Here is an 18,428-nt window from a genome sequence, read left to right as displayed (position 1 = left end):
ATTTAAGCATACACTACATGTACCTTTCTAGGTAAAAGATACATACTAAAGGTTCAAAAGGTGCATGATTGAGGGTACTACCATAGCAACAAATAATGGCACAGTTAAGTGTCCTTTTTCTGAAGGTATACATAGTACTTTGATTTCTGTGTGGTACTAACATCTTACACTGAATATTTTTCACTAACAGAAATGACTAATTACTGCACCATAACTCATTACTTAATCACCCCAACAACTGCCATATAAACAACCACAAGTTCTAAATCCCAAAATGTTCATTATTGTGACTTCTGTGGCTATGACTACTGAGTTCAAAAGATCTTCAAACGAATTCCAAAAAATTCAAACGACTACCAATTTGTCCAGGACTCACCGTCCCAGCAAATTCAGCCCAAAAGAAGACCATCTGACGCAAAAAGAAGTCTCCAAGAACCCCAACATTTTATCACAGGATCTGCTAGTAAGTCTTGCAACTGTTGATGCAACTGTCAGAGTACATGGTTCTAAAATCAGAAAGAGATTGCACAAATTTGACCTGCATGGGAGGCGTACCAGGAAAAAGCCTTTGCAAGACTACAGTTTGCCAATATAGGCAAAGACCAGGCCTTTTGGATTAATGTGCTCTGGACAAACGAATCAAAGATAGAATTGTTTGGCCACAGTAACAGCAGACATGTTTTGTGCAGACCAAAGACAGCTTTTCAGGAGAAGCACCTCATACCAACTGTGAAGCACGGTGGTGGAAATGTTACGGTTTGGGGTTGCTTCGCTGCAACAGGGACTGCACAGCTTGCATTCATTGATTCGACTATGAATTCTGCATCATATCAGAGACTTCTTGAAGATAATGTGAATCCATCTGTCCAAAAGGTGAAGTTATGGTATAAGAGGAATAAAATTCTTTAGGACCTACAGTTATTAGAAAATATATTATATATATTATATTTTCCTATAACAGTCCCTACTGTGTTTTTTTTTTAAGTGAAAGCACCTCAAATCCTACCTTCTCTTAATTTATTGTGTGGTTGCTGCATATAATCAATTATAATCTTTTCTGAGTGTATTTCTGGTGTAGGTTCAATTTGGAAGGATATTGCATTGCTTGTGGATTAACTGTAAATGGAGTTGTTTTTTAAAACCCTGCAACAATGGTGGTCTTAGATTATCATTTATGAATCAGCAGTAATTCAGTAATTCATTCTAAAATAAATTATTGTGAAAAAATAAATCTTTAACATCTACTCATGTTGCAGTCGTTGCCCAGTGGATGGCATATGAGCAGTACTATTTACCACATAGAGTGTCCTTGGTGCAAAGCCTAATAGCATTGTCTCTCTGTGTCACTGTCAGTTACCATTTTATAGAAATGTTCCATTACTCACAGCCTATAACGCTACTCGTCTGGCAAGCAGAAATGTGCTTTTAATGTCACTGGGAAAGATCAGCTAAATGTGCTTTTAACGTTGTTTCTATTATACACTGTGTCATTCGGATACACAAGGGAATAAGATTTAGTGATTTGCTCCAAAATCTGAATCAATATTTGCTGTGATGGGGTGCCTCTGATGAGATTTTCTTTCTATACTATACACTGTGCTATTTTTAAATATCCAGTCTTTGCTTCATTTACATAAAATGTCCTCTGCCAGCTTATAAGGTTGGACTCTTCTCATTAGGAATTCATGAAGAGCCTAGTTGTGATAGAGAATCTGAGACAGTTATAGATTTAGCAGCATTGGCTGCTACAGAGTTAGTTTGACACCTTTATAAGGCTTTGGTTTTCACAAGATTTCCACACTTGAGTGTTGTAGAATTACAGGCACACTATAAGCAGACAGGAGACAGGACTGCAGTATATTAAAAAGAGTAATACTTTTTTTTTGATGAATGGTCTTGGAAAATATTGAACACCCAGAAGCATTCTCCCCCTCAAAGTTTGTGCTAAAAAAAGCATCTTCTGCTGGATTGTTCTCCTGGCTGTTTATTATAATACAGCAGGACTGCAGTCATTATAGTACTTGGCAAAGCAGTGGTTTATGGATCTAAACAGGGTTGAGACATGAGATGTCTGCTTTGTGTCAGTGCTCTGATTTTGTGGGTTCTAAGGGTGACGGAATTGATTTTTGTCAAGCTGATTTCAGCAGTGAAGTGAACAGTGCGTATTCAGGGATATGCTGAAACAGCATGAGGATCTGATAAAAAGGAAGCCTGACAGAAAATTGTCACACTCTGCGTGTTCAGGTTTCTGAGTAAAAAGAAACAAGCTTAAATACCACAGTATAACCCTTGATGGTGTTTATCCCAGGGGAAAAATGATGATTCTGATAATATGCTCATTTCTTAAAGGAAACTCTACCATGAAACACATTAAATATGTTTATATTGAACCATTTGTGATGTGCTTAGTGATTTTGGGGTAATTTGTTTGTTGATGCTGTATTTTCATTATTCCTGTAAGGCAATTGCTGCAGAACAGTTACAGTTCTGTTTAATAGGAAAGTTTAATAAGTGATAACATTCTGGAATAAAGGACTAAAGCACTGCTGCACCGATCTCTTTTGTTAAAAATAATGTAAGGCCGTAATCCTACTGGCACCATTATGAGTAGGTAGTTGTATAGTGTTAAGAAACCAAAGGATAGGTAAGTGTTACCCAAAGTAATCATGTGTTAAATATAAAGATATTAAGTGGTTCAGGGTTAATGGGGGTTCAGGGTTCAGGGTTATTTAAGTGGTTCAGGTGGTTAATGTCGCTGTATTATTTTATAATTCAGAATCATTTGTCACAAACTATCACCTTAATCAAACAAAAGATTATACAGAACTATAATTCATACTTCGGTTACCTTTGAATGCTACTCTGATATAAACAAATGTGTTGGATCTCAAGAACAAGGCCTTCCTATTTTTAATTCTGCTCTGAAAGGGAATGTTGTAAGGGTTTCAGAAAGCATGTCAGAAATATATTGCATTTTGTAAATATATTGCATGTATTGTAACAGGTATGTGTTTGGGACATAAGGGAGGACGGTGTGTTTGTTGAATTTGAAATATACAGAGTTTTTTAACTTAAAGAATTGGTAATGCTTATTTGTGGAAAAAAAGCTCTTTGCAAGTAACGCTAAAGTTACTTGCACAGAGCTTTTTAGTAAGTCAATTTTAATGCTTTTTATTGTGCTCATATGAATTATTCTGCTCAGTGTGCTTATCTTCTCACGTAATTGTTTTTCTGCCTCAGTGGAGCAATAAAGCACAATCATGGCAGTGCATACTGACATGGAAATGCAATAATTACAGTGTAGTATTGCTTAAAAATAACATTTTACTATATTTTATAATATTTGTTTAGCATTTTAAATTATGGTTAAAGAACCGAAATTGTTTACAATAATAAATTAAACCACCATACCTTATTTACCAGATGTGCTAAAATCAACGATAAATGACATTTCTATGAAGTGTTTTGAGATTATGGAAGATGGACACTAAAAAGGGACCAACTGTTCTTCTGTGGAGTATAAAGGGATACTCAGGGAGCTGGTTTGGATGATTATTCTGACCAAGAATTCACGGCTGTTTGGCCGCATTTTCAGCATGAGGTATGAGAGGGGTATTGAGGAATGCACCTCAGTAAGGGCTTTTACCTGCACATTCATCAGAATTGCTATTAAGTGTTAAATGTGGTTGTCCTGTGTAGGTAGTGATCATGGAGGTGCAGGGGCTGAAATCTCTGGCCCCAAACCGCATCGTGTACTGTACTATGGAGGTGGAGGGAGGAGAGAAGCTACAGACCGACCAGGCCGAGGCTTCCAAACCAACGTAAGATTTCACTTATTGCTATTTACACCTTCACTCTGTACCAGCTGAGACTAATTCCAATTTTTTGACAAAAATGTTGAATAATGAATTAAGTTACATCCTCTCAATAAGAAGTGACATTTAACTAATGTTTAAACAAACTACATATATCATCATAGTGCTTAAGACTGCATTTAAAATACATTCTTCAGCATGAATGCATTTATTGCATTTTCAATACATTATTTAACAGTGGTCCAGTGGTGCCAACTTTGCTAGCAAAAAAGATGCTATTCAGCAGAGAGAAAAAGCAGAATTTTACCACAAAACCTTAGCATATGTTGGTGGACAAGGAGGATCATTTTTCCCAGACGTACGCGAAAGTCTGACATGACCACTACTTAATAAACATCTTTCCCGTTATTACAAAACCCCAGAACCCACAGTCCCGACTTCTTGGTTTCATGAATTAACAAATTCACACATCAAAGTCCACAAAGTCCTGCGTCCTTTCCCCGTCAGTGAATTGCTTTTTCTGCTGAGTGAATTTTATTTGTGTCGGTTAATCACCACTGTTTTAGCTGGAAAGGTACTGTAGAAGAGCATAGATTTCTGGTGTCAAAAGTCATAAATGCTACAGGTATCATAGATGTTGCCACCTATGGGGATACCAGTAGTATTTTTTTAGTGTGTGCTTTGAAATAGCTGAATTGTAGCGTGGCGTTCATTGGCGTACATTGGTGCAGCCTGGATTCAGAAGAAAGAATGTTCTAGCCTCTCTGACACAGACAGCTCCTTACTGACAAATTATAGGCTCATTATCACTGAAAAATAAAATCTGCTCCAGCAGGCTTGAACAATTTGACAGTGTTACCAGGAATCAGGTCTTTTCTTTCCTGCTTGAAAATGTGCTGTTATGACTTTCTGATAGTATTACATAGAAACATAAAATAGAATATAAAATATGAAATGTTTGTTCAATTTTAATTGTAATATAATATGACCATTTTCCCTAAATGTCTGTGATGCAGATGCTCATATAGTCTATTCTACATTATTGCGAAATATTAAAAATCAACACTATAATGTGTCTTTCTAACCTGCGATTAGTGTACCGGATTTGTGGCGTATTACAATTCTCCGAAGTGCTGCTTATCCCAGGCTGGAGGTGTGTATACGTCACGGCAGTTCTGCTTCAGGTGCTGTGTGTTCCAGCCTGCACTCATTTGGACACTCAGAGGCTCTGGGGAGGAGCACATGATTCTGAGCTATTTTGGGGCTCCCTATTCTGTCACTGGATCAGGTGCCAATTTATAATGAACTGAAAAGGGGAGGGGGGAGAGAGAAGGAAAGGAAAGAACTGGGAGAGAAAGCGGAAGGAGGAAAGAGAAAGTGCAGCCTCTTTTACCCCTCACAAGTGCAGTCAGCTGTGGAGAAACTGATTAAAAACGAGGAGAGAGAGAGTGAGAAAGACAGTCAAAGGGAGTGTGAAAAGAGAGAGAGAGTTGAGGGAATGGAAACTAGATTGAGAGGGAAAAGGAGCAAGCCTCCAGGACTGAAGTATAATGACATCACAGGAGAATTAGCTTGATCCATCATCACATGCAGCGCATAGTTTCACACATACACAACTTACTGTTTCATACAAAAGACACACAAATTTGAGGATGTTGTATCTTATAAAATATCTGTACGTTTTCCCTGTGCTTTTTCCTTGACGCACAAGGTCACCTTCATGGTCTGCGGCGTTGATGACAAAACTCAGCATGAAGTAGCACCAAGGACACTCTCTCCTCTATTCATCCCATTTTCTCTCTCTCTCTCTGCTCAAAGAGAAAAGGAGAGACAAAGGAAGAGAGAAGGCTGGGGTGGGGGTCTAGACAGTGATTTAGGCTGTATATGCCTGCAGTTTATATTTAAATGTAACTATAACCTATCTGAATAAGCTAGACAAACGACAGAAAGAAACCACAGTGTTATTCAATAAGATGCGCACAAACACAAACACACACACACACACACACACACACACACACACACACACACACACACACACACACAGAGTAGCGTGATGCATGGTGTACTGCAGTGTCAGCACCCTCGCTGCCAGAATGTTAACCACCCCATCACAAGAGGAACCAAACATACTGGAACAGGAATGAACACCACCTGACCAGCAGCAGAGAAAGCCAAAATAACTGAGTGATAATGAGAGACACAAACAAAGAAACACACACACACACACATCACAAACCATCATTATTAATATAACATACTATAATTAAAATAGGGGGGGCATGGTGACTTAGTGATTAGCATGTTTGCCTTGCACCTCCAGGGTTGGGGGTTTGATTCCCTCCTTCGCCCTGTGTGCAAGTTTTCATGTTCTCCCCATATTTCAGGGGTTTCCTCTGGGTACTCCGATGTTGTAGGCTGATTGGCATTTCCAAATTGTCCATAGTGTGTAGTGGCTTGTGTGCAGTTGTGCCTTGCGAAAATGGATGTATGGATGTATGGATGGATAATTAATATAATTACTACACCTAAATCTAACCCTTACCTTAACCTCATTATACAAATGGAAACCTTTGAGCTTTTTAAGTTTCTTTTTTAAAAGATACTGCAGTTTATGTATAAAATCTGTTATGCTGGCGAGTACCAGCCAAATGTCCCCACAAGGTCACACCAGTCCCCTATCGATATAAAAACATGCTCTCTCTCTCTCTCTCTCACACACACACACACACACATACCCCAATGATTTAGCATAGATTTCTATTATTTAGACACAGTTATGTTAATGCTGTTGTAGTGTCCATCTGCCCATTAAAGCTTTTTATAGTTTTACCTTTAATTGTGTTTATTAACTCTTTCCAACAGAGTTCTTTGTGGTTTGAAGGTAGACTGGGGATGTTGTCTTTACTGCCTGTCCTTTCTCAACGCATACCCTAAATTTGTCAATATACTACTCTCCTGATTCTCATGAAGGCATTTGTTCATATTTTCTGTCTCTCACACACTTACTGAGTCTCATTTGACTGCTGCCTCTGACACGTGCAGCCTGTTTCCACGGCAGCAGATGATGTCACGTGTTCATTTCTTTACTGGGCCAGTTCAGCCTCTTATCGAGGCTGTGGAAGTGCATGCATTGGGAGACGGATGATTTTTCAAGGGAACATATTAAACATTAGATTTTATGCGTATGTTAAATCTTTTTCAGCACTGTAACTAAAATTCATTCACACTGGCGTTTCACAGTGCAGCGCGATAAAATTGTTGGTTTGTCTCACTCCACTCTGTGTGGATGTATGATTGATAGTGGGTTTTCTGTCTACATTCAGCCTGATATCATTACATTCATAACCAGATCAGTTGAAATGCACTTTCGCTATTGCATACTTTTATCATTAGCAGCAAGATTTATACATGTTCCTTTCTCTCCCCTCTCGCCTTTTGTCTTCTCACACTCGCTGTGCTGTTGCAGTACCTTACATACATATAAGTGTTAGAAATGATGCAAGTCGAGCTTGCAGCAGAGCCGAGACATAGTGCCTGTCTTCCTTTTATCGTGCTCCTCCTCTTGTGATGGCTTTGCTCAGAGTGAGGGTGAGTCTGCTAAGGGAGAGACGAGACTGTGAAGCATGAAGCTATGAAGAGAGCAGAAAGAAAGGCAGAACTACAATAGGGTTAGATGTCAGAAGGAAGACAACAGGGGAAAGGAGGAGGGGAGGGGAAAAATGGATTATCTCTATCTGTAGTGTTATGCAGCACTGTATAAAATCTAGGAAGGGTTTAAAATATTTAAGAACAAGTCTGATAACAGTAATTCAAATCATAGGTTTATATTAATGCGCTCCTTCTAATTATCATTTCTATAGTAACAGATCATTCACACAGCTTGAACGGCAGACACTCCACATGGTTGAATAATAATAAATAATTTTTAAAAATGCGTTGTTGTTAAACAAATAATAAGAAATAAACTAATAATTGTTATCATACAGTTTTCTGTAAGGAGACATTTACGGAAGGAGTCTTGGGTGTCAACAAGTACGTTTTCAACCACAGGAGAGTCTTCAGGATGGAGGACTTTGCTCATTCTCTGTAACAAGCTTAGGAACTATACACTTCGAGACATGCTGTTATAGGAAAATAACCAAATTCATGGTGATAACAGCCATTTGCTTTGCATTGGGCTGCATCATGCCACGCTGTTTTTCTAAAACAGCATGGCCCATTATGTTTAATTTATTGCTTAGCCTCTGAACTATGTCACTAATACTTATCAGTAGATTATGTTAAATGAGTTTGTTGCAAAAATATTTAATAAATCTAGCAGGTGAAATATGAAAAGTTCACTAGCTAGGTTTTTTTTGGTGCTATGATAACTTGGTGGACAAGGTGGACAATTGTGATTGTTGTGTGTATGTGTGTTACAGATGGGGGACTCAAGGAGACTTCACCACAACACACCCTCTACCAGCTGTGAAGGTCAAACTGTTCACTGAGAGTACAGGAGTGTTGGCCCTGGAGGACAAGGAGCTGGGCAGGGTAAGAGTCTCCTTCTTTTATTGTTTCCTAAGCTTCTGCAGCTGATTCTACCAGTCCAGGCTTACTGAAATAGGTCATTCTCTTGGTCACCAGGTCATTCTCTTGGCCATGATTACAGACAAAAATTCCAGCCTTATTCACTGTGTGCAAAATATTGTGAAATGCTGCAGAAGATCATGTAATTTGATTACATATCAGACATTTCTGTAATCTGACATTGCAGCATATACAAAATATTATGTAATTAAAGCATTCCTGTGAGAAAACCATGCTCCTGAACACATCGAAAACCTTATAACATTAGGTGTGCAAACATTTCTAGCTTACTCCTGACAGCACCTAATTACAAAAGAAGCTTGGGTAGGTAACTGTAGAGTGGTGTAATATTGACTTTGTTACTGTCAGTTTCTCAAGAGACAGAATTATCTTGTTAAATTCTCTCAGGATCCTTCAGTGCATTCACACATATAGTACTGTGCAAAAGTTTTAGGCACATGCAAAAAAAATGCTGTAGAGCAAAGATGCCTTCAAAATAATGAAATTAAATGTTTCTACATTTTTAAAAAATCACATAAAGAGCAGTAAACAGTACTAAATTAAATAAAGTTAATATTTGGTGTGACAAAAAAAAGAAAAAGAAAAATAGTAGTCTCCATTTTTTGCAGGTTTTTAAGGAAATGAGCTGGAAGTTTTATTGAGCATCTTGCAGAACCAGCCACAGTTCTTCTGGAGACTTTGACCCTCACACTTGCTTCTTATTTTTGCAGCAAAACCCAGCAGCCTTCATTGTGTTTTTTTTTTGTCTGAAAAGTGTTCTAACAGCCTCTATTCATTCACACAGGCACCAACATTAAATTTTGTGATAGAAAACTAATGTTTGTGAATCTAGAATGTTTTTTATACTGACTTCATAATGTAGAAGTCATAAAATAAAGAAATTATAACAAAGTTTGTACTAAAAAAAAATAGGGTTCCTAAAAATTTTTGCACAGTACTGTACATTTTTCATTTTTGAACCTACTAATAACTTTGTTATTAGTATAACTGTAGTAACTGAACAGTTGATAGTACTTACTGAATAGCAGTCATTTCAGATAAGATGAATAACTGAAGAATATGTTAAGGAGTTAAGTCAGCTTGACTTGATCTCGGAGAATGTAAAACAAGTAAAAATAGATATGGATATGTAAAAAAAATATGGGTGTGTGTGTGTGTATATATACATACATACACACACACACACACACACATATATATATATATATATATATATATATATATATATATATATATGTGTGTGTGTGTGTGTGTGTGTGTGTGTGTGTGTGTGTGCATATAAACACACTTTTTTGTGATATATATTAAAATAAATATTTGAATAAATGTGAATATGAATGTAAATATGAATGAATCTTTGGCCATGTTGGATTGAAAGATTTGTATTAGTTGTAAGAGATTACTGTGGAAATATTTTTGCTCTTATAAAGGCTAATGCACACTGCAGTTCTAGGAGTATTTCAGCACTGATGGTTAACTTTTTCTATCTCCCTTTGATTTATTAAAGCATCTGTAGGAAAATGAAACTGTTTAGTTTGAATAGAAAGTCTAGCCACCTTGTCCTTTTGCTGACTTCACTTTGTCTTATTTTATGCTCCCTGCTGACAGATGCACAAACACCCACACAATAGAAAGGTCTATTTCAGACTCACTTAACCTCCCTGTGGAGAGACGTGTCCATTTCACACATTTTGCCCAGACCCTGTGACTTTCACTGCTCAGTCCCCTGTATAATTTAATCACAAAACTGTAATCAAAAACTATTTGTTTTGGCTGTTTGTTTGTATTCGATATCAACATTTATCAGTGACCATAAATTTTTTTTTTTAAATACATCTGAATATGTAAACAACCTGTTACTATTATCATAATTTTGATAAAGCTGGCATCCAACAACAATTTCCTATGTTTGCCAAAATGTGTAGTTATAACATATTCAGCCTCAGCTCAAATTAATATGAGCACTGTGTGTTGGTTGAAGTCTGTCTAGATGTTAGCTTGTGCAGTTTGACCGTGCCTGTTAACAGGGAGGTTTGATGTGTTTCCTCCGAGGAGCAAGCCAGCTCAAAGCTCTTTAAACTTTGCAAAGTCGTAGATTACGCTAGTTCATCAAAGCGAGGCAGAAGGAGGGGTGAGGGGTGAGTCAGACAGGAGAGCTGGATTGAGAAAGACGACATGAGATACGATAAGAAAGAAGCTTGCTCCCTTCTGATAAGGTGCCATAGGAGGAGGAGGAGGCATTCAACATTCAACATTCAAAAATTAATTGAATGTTAAGAGTTTTTTTTTTAAAAAAAGCAAAAAGTGCTGACTGGAAATGTAACACGTACATATAGAGTGCTGCAGGGATGATGGATTTTTGTGTGCCAACCTGGAAGTCAGCATCACCCTGGTTCCCTTGACAAAAAGCCAATAGGATTTTTCCATTGGCTTTTGAATTAGTGCAGAAAATAAGCCCTGTGACCAACAAAAGTTTATGTTTCTGGCACGTTTTGTTTTTTAAAATCTAGATTATCTTCACAAATGAACACAACCTTTATTCATTTTGAAGTCTAAATACAACCGCCACAAGTAAAAAAGCTAAAGTTAGGCTATAAATGAACTACACCACGGTCACATGACTTCAATGTCAATTCCAGTAAGCTTCATAGCAATACAATTTGAAAAAACACTACAATTGAAAAATACTATAAATTGATAAATCTACAAGTTGGAAAGTTTGAGTTGGAATAGTTGGCAAGAGTGCAAGTATAAACACAACGAGTCTGTAGTAGATGAGTTTTCCTGTTCGGCATGATGATGTTTAATGTCCCCAACAACCTCTGTAGTCCCATTTAGACACTTGTTAGCAGCCGCATTTTCCAAGACACATAATGGCTTTAAAAATCACTAGTGAAAATAACCACAGACCTTATTTCAGGTGTTTGATCAAAAACCCATTCAAAATAACCAATGCCTTCGGGACGATGGAATTGGAAGTGCTAAAATGCTAACTAATTTTCAGGTTTTTGGACTCATTCCTGCACCACTCTATTAGCTCAGCTCATACAGAGACCTGATGATATTTTGTGTCCTTCAAAGTATTTATCCTGTTAATGATGCTGCATATGTGGAAACACGTTGAACTGAAAATGTTGGCAACATGATGGTCCTCTATTCCTGTTCGAGTGGGCAATATCTCATGCAATCATAACTAATAGTAATTTCCTCTCTGATTGTTGATTAGGTTGTCCTTCACCCCACCCCTAACAGTCCAAAGCAGTCTGAGTTGCATAAGATGACCGTGACCAAGGCCTGCCCAGACCAAGACCTGAAGATCAAACTGGCTATTCGCATGGACAAGCCCCAGAACATGAAGGCTTGCGGGTATGGGTAGAACTGATGAGCCAAACCAGAGTACTGCCTTGTTGTTGCTCTTTTTTAATGTTCTCTAAATAGCAGAACAAACACTAATGTATCACGGTACACCAGAGCTCTTATATTGCACCAAGAGCTCAAATACAGCTCTGAATTGGTCTGTAGTGTATCATAACACAGATTGTGCTTTCTGTATTGTGCATGCTCTCCTTTGCAATAACATGAAATGTCCTTCAGGCTCATTCAGATTTGATCTGTTTTACTGCATAGGTACTTATGGGCTTTTGGGAAGAATGTTTGGAAGCGCTGGAAGAAGCGCTTCTTTGTTCTGGTCCAGGTCAGTCATCTGAGTTTTCTGCTGTGTGAGTCATGCAATGGGGAAAAAAGTCTAGAGAAATGGATGATGAAAGAAGATATGACATATGACTCAGAATAGGATGTTACTTTACGGAAATAACAAATGTTGGTGTCAATCTGTTAAAAGACTTAAATTCTTGAATTGTGTGTGTGTGTGTGTGTGTGTGTGTGTGTGTGTGTGTGTGTGTGTGTGTGCGTGCGTGTGTGTGATTTGTGCTACAGGTGAGCCAGTACACTTTTGCCATGTGCAGCTATCGGGAGAAGAAGTCAGAACCACAGGAGCTGCTACAGCTGGACGGGTATACTGTGGATTACACTGACCCACAACCAGGTATATATAAACACACACATACACACACACAAACACAAACACACTAATACCAAAATTGTGTATATCAGTAGGCTATTCAAACCTCAAACATAACTACAGATGTAAGCACTATTCACTGCTCACACAGGACAGAGTTTGCCTAAAATAGAGGTGAGTCTCAGTTACAATTCTGACCTTGAACTGAAGCCCATTTTTCTTGTGCAATATCGGCTTGAGCAAGGAGCAGCATCCCTATCTGACACTTAAAGGTACCGTACAGTATGTCTCGCCGCAATGAATGTTTTTTAAAGTTCATGAAAATGATTGGAGGTGATAAAATCTTATTCTGAGACATTGCTTATCTCTAAGACTGAATTTTATAGATAATAGTATGAACTACACTTATTTAAAGTGAGCTGTAAGCATAGCAAATGAGTGCTTGGTCACGGTTTCTTCTCTGACATCTCTAATCAAGAAAAATCTGCCAATTGCAGAGTTGTAAAGTACAAGCAGGTGACTTGCATAATCTGAATGAGGAACCCAGAAAACTGACTCAGCTGTGTAACCTGTCTCAGGCCACTCCAGGACCTTAATGTGCTTCTTCTTGAGCCACTCCTTTGTTGCCTTGGCCGTGTGTTTTGGGTCATCGTCATGCTGGAATATCCATCCACGACCCATTTTCAATGCCCTGGCTGAGGGAAGGAGGTTCTCACCCAAGATTTGACGGTACATGGCCCCGTCCATCGTCCCTTTGATGCGGTGAAGTTGTCCTGTCCCCTTAGCAGAAAAACACCCCAAAGCATAATGTTTCCACCTCCATGTTTGACAGTGGGGATGGTGTTCTTGGGGTCATAGGAAGCATTCCTCCTCCTCCAAACACGGCAAGTTGAGTTGATGCCAAAGAGCTCCATTTTGGTCTCATCTGACCACAACACTTTCACCCAGTTGTCCTCTGAATCATTCAGATGTTCATTGGCAAACTTCAGCGGGCATGTATATGTGCTTTCTTGAGCAGGGGGAACTTGCGGGCGCTGCAGGATTTCAGTCCTTCACGGCGTAGTGTGTTACCGATTGTTTTCTTGGTGACTATGGTCCCAGCTGCCTTGAGATCATTGACAAGATCCTCCCGTGTAGTTCTGGGCTGATTCCTCACTGTTCTCATGATCATTGCAACTCCACGAGGTGAGATCTTGCATGGAGCCCCAGGCCGAGGGAGATTGACAGTTCTTTTGTGTTTCTTCCATTTGCGAATAATCACACCAACTGTCATCACCTTCTCACCAAGCTGCTTGGCAATGGTCTTGTAGCCCATTCCAGACTTGTGTAGGTCTACAATCTTGTCCCTGACATCCTTGAAGAGCTCTTTGGTCTTGGCCATGGTGGAGAGTTTGGAATCTGATTGATTGATTGCTTCTGTGGACAGGTGTCTTTTATACAGGTAACAAGCTGAGATTAGGAGCACTCCCTTTAAGAGTGTGCTCCTAATCTCAGCTCGTTACCTGTATAAAAGACACCTGGGAGCCAGAAATCTTTCTGATTGAGAGGGGGTCACTTTAAAGGAATTTATAACATTTTTGACATGCGTTTTTCTGGATTTTCTTGTTGTTATTCTGTCTCTCACTGTTCAAATAAATCTACCATTAAAATTATAGACTGATCATTTCTTTGTCAGAGGACAAACGTACAAACTCAGCAGGGGATCAAATACTTTTTTCCCTCACTGTATTTTATTTTATCTTTTTTTCTTTTTTTTTTTTTAGAATCACTGTTCATTTGAGTCACAGTTTAAATGCTATGTTGTCCTTTGTTGTGTGTAGGTTTGGATGGAGGCCGTACTTTTTTTAACGCCGTCAAGGAGGGCGACACTGTGATCTTCGCCAGCGATGATGAACAGGACCGCATCCTATGGGTGCAGGCCATGTACCGGGCTACTGGCCAATCACACAAGCCGGTCCCGCCCACCCAGGTCCAGAAACTCAACTCCAAGGGCGGGGCTTCGGCACAGATGGATGCACCCATTTCTCAGTTCTGTAAGTTCTGTTACACAAACATACAGTCTCACACATACACACACTTTTATATAAGTGCGTCTTTTATCAAAGTTTATATTTAATTTCAAGCTTTTAAGGAAAAAATAGTACACATTCTTACACTGATTGCAAAGACAGAAATATGACCTAGTGTGAACTAACTAAAACTTAATCCTCAGCAATGACCAGCTAGATGCCCATTTGAAAGCGGGAACATCATTGACACTGTGATGCATATAGCCACACACACACACACACATACACTCACACATTTTTTTAGGTATTCTAAATCTATCCCAATACTCACCCCAGTGCTCCATTAAGAATAGTTCGAGAAACTCTGGTCAACTCTGAGAATCTAATGTCTCACCTGTATAATAGCTTACATTCTTAACAGATTGCAGCAGTAGCAAAAGGTAAGAAAAGAGTGTGTAGAGTGGAGTGTGTGTTGATTCTAAGGTATCCTTTTCTGTGTTAGGATTTAGTCTGCGTGCCAAAAACAAAAAAGATGGAGCCACTTTCAGAATATATACACTATACTATATACTCTGAATGATTAAAATCAGTTCCTTAGTTCTTGACATCTGCATAAATGTTAAGGTATTTTGAGAGAAGTCTGACATTGTTATGAATATGACAATCACATTTCTGCCAAAGAGTAGTACCTGACCTTTGTTTTTGTTCAGTTTTAAAGTTATTTAATTGCACATAGTCTTTAGAGAGCACTCTGGTGAACTAAAAGTTGACAGTGAATAAAAACAATCAACAAGCACAGCCTCTAAATTTCCAAAACCTAAAACTTACCTAACTGAAATAATCTGAAAGTGCTCTATCTTTTACATTTTGAACATGAAATTTTACAGTTGCAAAAAAAATTATTCAACCCCCATTGCAAATCAGGTTTATTGCCCAAGTTTACACACTTTCAGCTGTTTGCAGTGAACAAATGAAACAAAAGCAATTGAAATAGTTCAGCACAACGAATGCTTCAAGTGGTTTCCCCAAATTCAGCTGAAAATACAACTCAATAATGACTTCTCCAGTCTCAGAATTATTCAACCCCTTCATGGCAAGCATCTTTAGTACTTAGTAAAGCACCCTTTTACTGTTATGACCTGCTGCAAACAAGATGCACAGCTTCTGGCAGTGTTCCTGAGGAATCTTTGCCCATTCCTCATTACCACTGGCCTGCAGTTCAGTAATATTCTTGGGTTTGTGTGTTGTAACCGCCTTCTTCAAATCCCACCAGAGATTTTCTATGGTGTTCAAGTCACGTGACTGTGATGGCCCTGTAGAATCTTCCAGGACTTCTTCTGCAACCAAGCCTTGGTGGAATTTGAGGTATGCTTGGGATCATTGTCCTGTTGGAAGGTCCAATGACGCCCAAGCTTCAGCTTCCTCACAGACGGCATGACATTTTCTCCTAGGATTTCCTGACACTTCAATGAATCCATCTTGCTTTCCACATGCTGCAGGTCTCCAGTGCCAAAGGATGCCAAGCAGCCCAAGGGCATCACCGAGCCACCACCATGCTTGACTGTGGGCAGAGTGTTCTTTCTTCATTATTCTTCCTCCAGACATACCAATGATCCATTATGCCAAAAAGTTTCATTGCTCCACAGAACAGAATCGAAAAACCTCTGTGGCTTATTTATATGATTTTGAGCCCACTTTTTTGTGCTTTTGGGTCAGTAGTGGTGTACATCTTGGAGTTCTGGCATGGAAACCTTCTGAATTTAGTGCACGCCATACTGTGCTCACTGAAACCTCAGTGCCTGTTGCCACCAAGTCTTGCTCCAGATCTTTTGCAGTCACCCGAGGGTTTTTCACAACCAGCCTTCTCAGAAATCTGGTTGCATCTGTTGATAGCTTACTTTTTCTACCCCAAGCCAGTTAAGGTATTTCATGTGTTCTAGCTCAAGCTCTTTCAAGCTCTTTATTAGTTGCATCAGGTGTGCTTGAGACAACACCTCTGTTGCATATTAGTGCTGTTGTGAGGGATTCTATTCAGGGGGTTGAATAATTTTGAAATTGGAGAAGTCATTACAAGTTGCACTTTCAGTTGAATTTTTGGAAACCACTTGAAGCATTCGTTGTGTTGAACTAGTTCAGTTGCCTTTGTTTGATTTGTTCATTGCAAACAGCTGAAAGTCTGTACATTTTGACAGTAAACCTGATTTGCAATTGGGGTTGAATCATTTTGGTTGCAACTGTATATAAGTATTACATACATAAGCAATTGTTTAATCTATAAATAACATGGACCAGAATTACAGTTCAGCTTGTCTGTAATAAAATATGTTTTTAAGAAGACGTTTATTAACTCTGAGATGATATGCAAATCAAACTTATTCAAAGAGACAATAGAGTGTCTAAACCAAACAAAATAGATCCTGCTATTCAGAACCAAATCTTTGTTTTTGGTGTGCATCTTACAACCTCAGCCTCTATCCAGATTGAGGTTTTTAAGTCCTAAAAGTTCTTTTGAAAGCTAATGAGATAATACCATCTTTGCGCTTTTATTGTAAGCAAACAACTCTTTTTAAAAGGTTGTTTTTGAGGTATTATGTAAAAGTAGTGTTTTTTTTATTCTTCATTAAGTGAACTCATGTAGCTATGGAAATATTAATGTTGATCAAAAACAATCCAGCGAGTTTTTGCTGTTTTTCTATCAGTTATTATTATGCAGTATGTAAATGTTTCTCATGGTCAGTTCTTATCAAATTTAGCTGATGTCATTCAGATTCTTCACTATAAAACAGATTGTAGCTCTTCTCTGTGAAATGTAGTCACATGCTGTAGATGTTTCACACTCTCACCTTCTACACACGGTGGGTTTGAATGGCACAGAGAAGTAACACGCACCACTTACAGCCCTCTCACTGCCCTCGCACAGAGAAAACACCTAAATATTCGATGCAGTTGATTCAAACAGATTCTAGAATGCTATGAAGGTTCTGACTTTCTCTGATGATTATTATAAAACATTTAGTAAAAGTAAAGGAAAAATCCACCCTGAACCACTTGCATATCTTCAGTGGCGCATTTTGCAATAAATTGACTTTTTTTTGTTTAAACTTCTTTCATCAACATGTCGGTCTGTGTTAAGTTCATCTAGCGATTTGCTACATTACCGACAATGCTGTTTGACTTCCAGCTAACAGTGGCAGCAGTAGGAATTAACTCTCACCTAAATTACTCTCACCTAAATCACCTGCATTACTCTCTACCTAAAGAGAGTAATGCAACAGAGCTTAAGTCGTATAATCTGTTCAGCTGTTTCACCTCCTCATCTGTACACTGTGCTCAAAAAGATCATGTTGCAAAGCTTCAACTTTCAGTCTCCTGTATGATAAAATTAATACCAACGTCAACGCCATTGTGCTCATCGTCTTGTAGCCAAGAGGAATCTGTGTCATAACTCGGCACATCTGAATATATCCACTTTGCAATCTGGAAGTTCAAGTCTAGTGTTTGCTCTCTCCACTAACTTTGGATTTCTCATCATTATTATTATTATTATATAGATGTTGCTGAATAATGATGAGTGAGAAAAAAAGCTATTGCTGTTTTGTTTTTAGGAGCTCACAGCTAAACCTGACCATTATAAACTATGTTTGAGATTGTTGAACTTCTCATGGGAATAATGAACATGCAGCACTAACTAACAAATCAACACCTAGCTAAGCACATCACAAATATATTCTTACTTTTTAGTATATTTAAAGTGTTTTAGGGTGGTATTTTCCTTTCAGATAATGTTAAATTTGTGATTATACCTAAACATATTTATTGAGATGGAATTTTTATTTATTTTATTTTTTTAATCTGATTTTGCCCATTTTATTTAAGTATTCTCAATATTTTTTCTATTATTGCTTGAATAAGAAAGGCAAGGGAAATTTATAACCAGGCATATCCTTTTTTAACTAATGCAGTGCCTTCATAGAATCCTTATAGTTGCTG

The 18,428-nt window shown here is 38.3% G+C and overlaps 1 protein-coding gene across 13 annotated transcripts in view; it reads left to right on the top strand.

The window, feature by feature from the left end:
• Positions 1–18,428, top strand: part of cadpsb (Ca2+-dependent activator protein for secretion b) — an 84,219-nt gene that overhangs the window by 36,253 nt on the left and 29,538 nt on the right. For all 13 annotated transcript variants that reach the window (XM_053683786.1, XM_053683780.1, XM_053683779.1 and 10 more), the window contains exons 6-11: positions 3,700–3,821; positions 8,240–8,351; positions 11,635–11,774; positions 12,036–12,102; positions 12,345–12,453; positions 14,250–14,462. In XM_053683786.1, the coding sequence (XP_053539761.1) occupies positions 3,700–3,821; positions 8,240–8,351; positions 11,635–11,774; positions 12,036–12,102; positions 12,345–12,453; positions 14,250–14,462 (763 nt within the window). The remainder of the gene's footprint in view (positions 1–3,699; positions 3,822–8,239; positions 8,352–11,634; positions 11,775–12,035; positions 12,103–12,344; positions 12,454–14,249; positions 14,463–18,428) is intronic.

This window comes from Ictalurus punctatus, chromosome 11 (genome assembly GCF_001660625.3).
Source record: "Ictalurus punctatus breed USDA103 chromosome 11, Coco_2.0, whole genome shotgun sequence".
In the NCBI taxonomy this organism is placed as follows: domain Eukaryota; kingdom Metazoa; phylum Chordata; class Actinopteri; order Siluriformes; family Ictaluridae; genus Ictalurus; species Ictalurus punctatus.
This window is presented reverse-complemented; position numbering and strand designations above follow the sequence as displayed.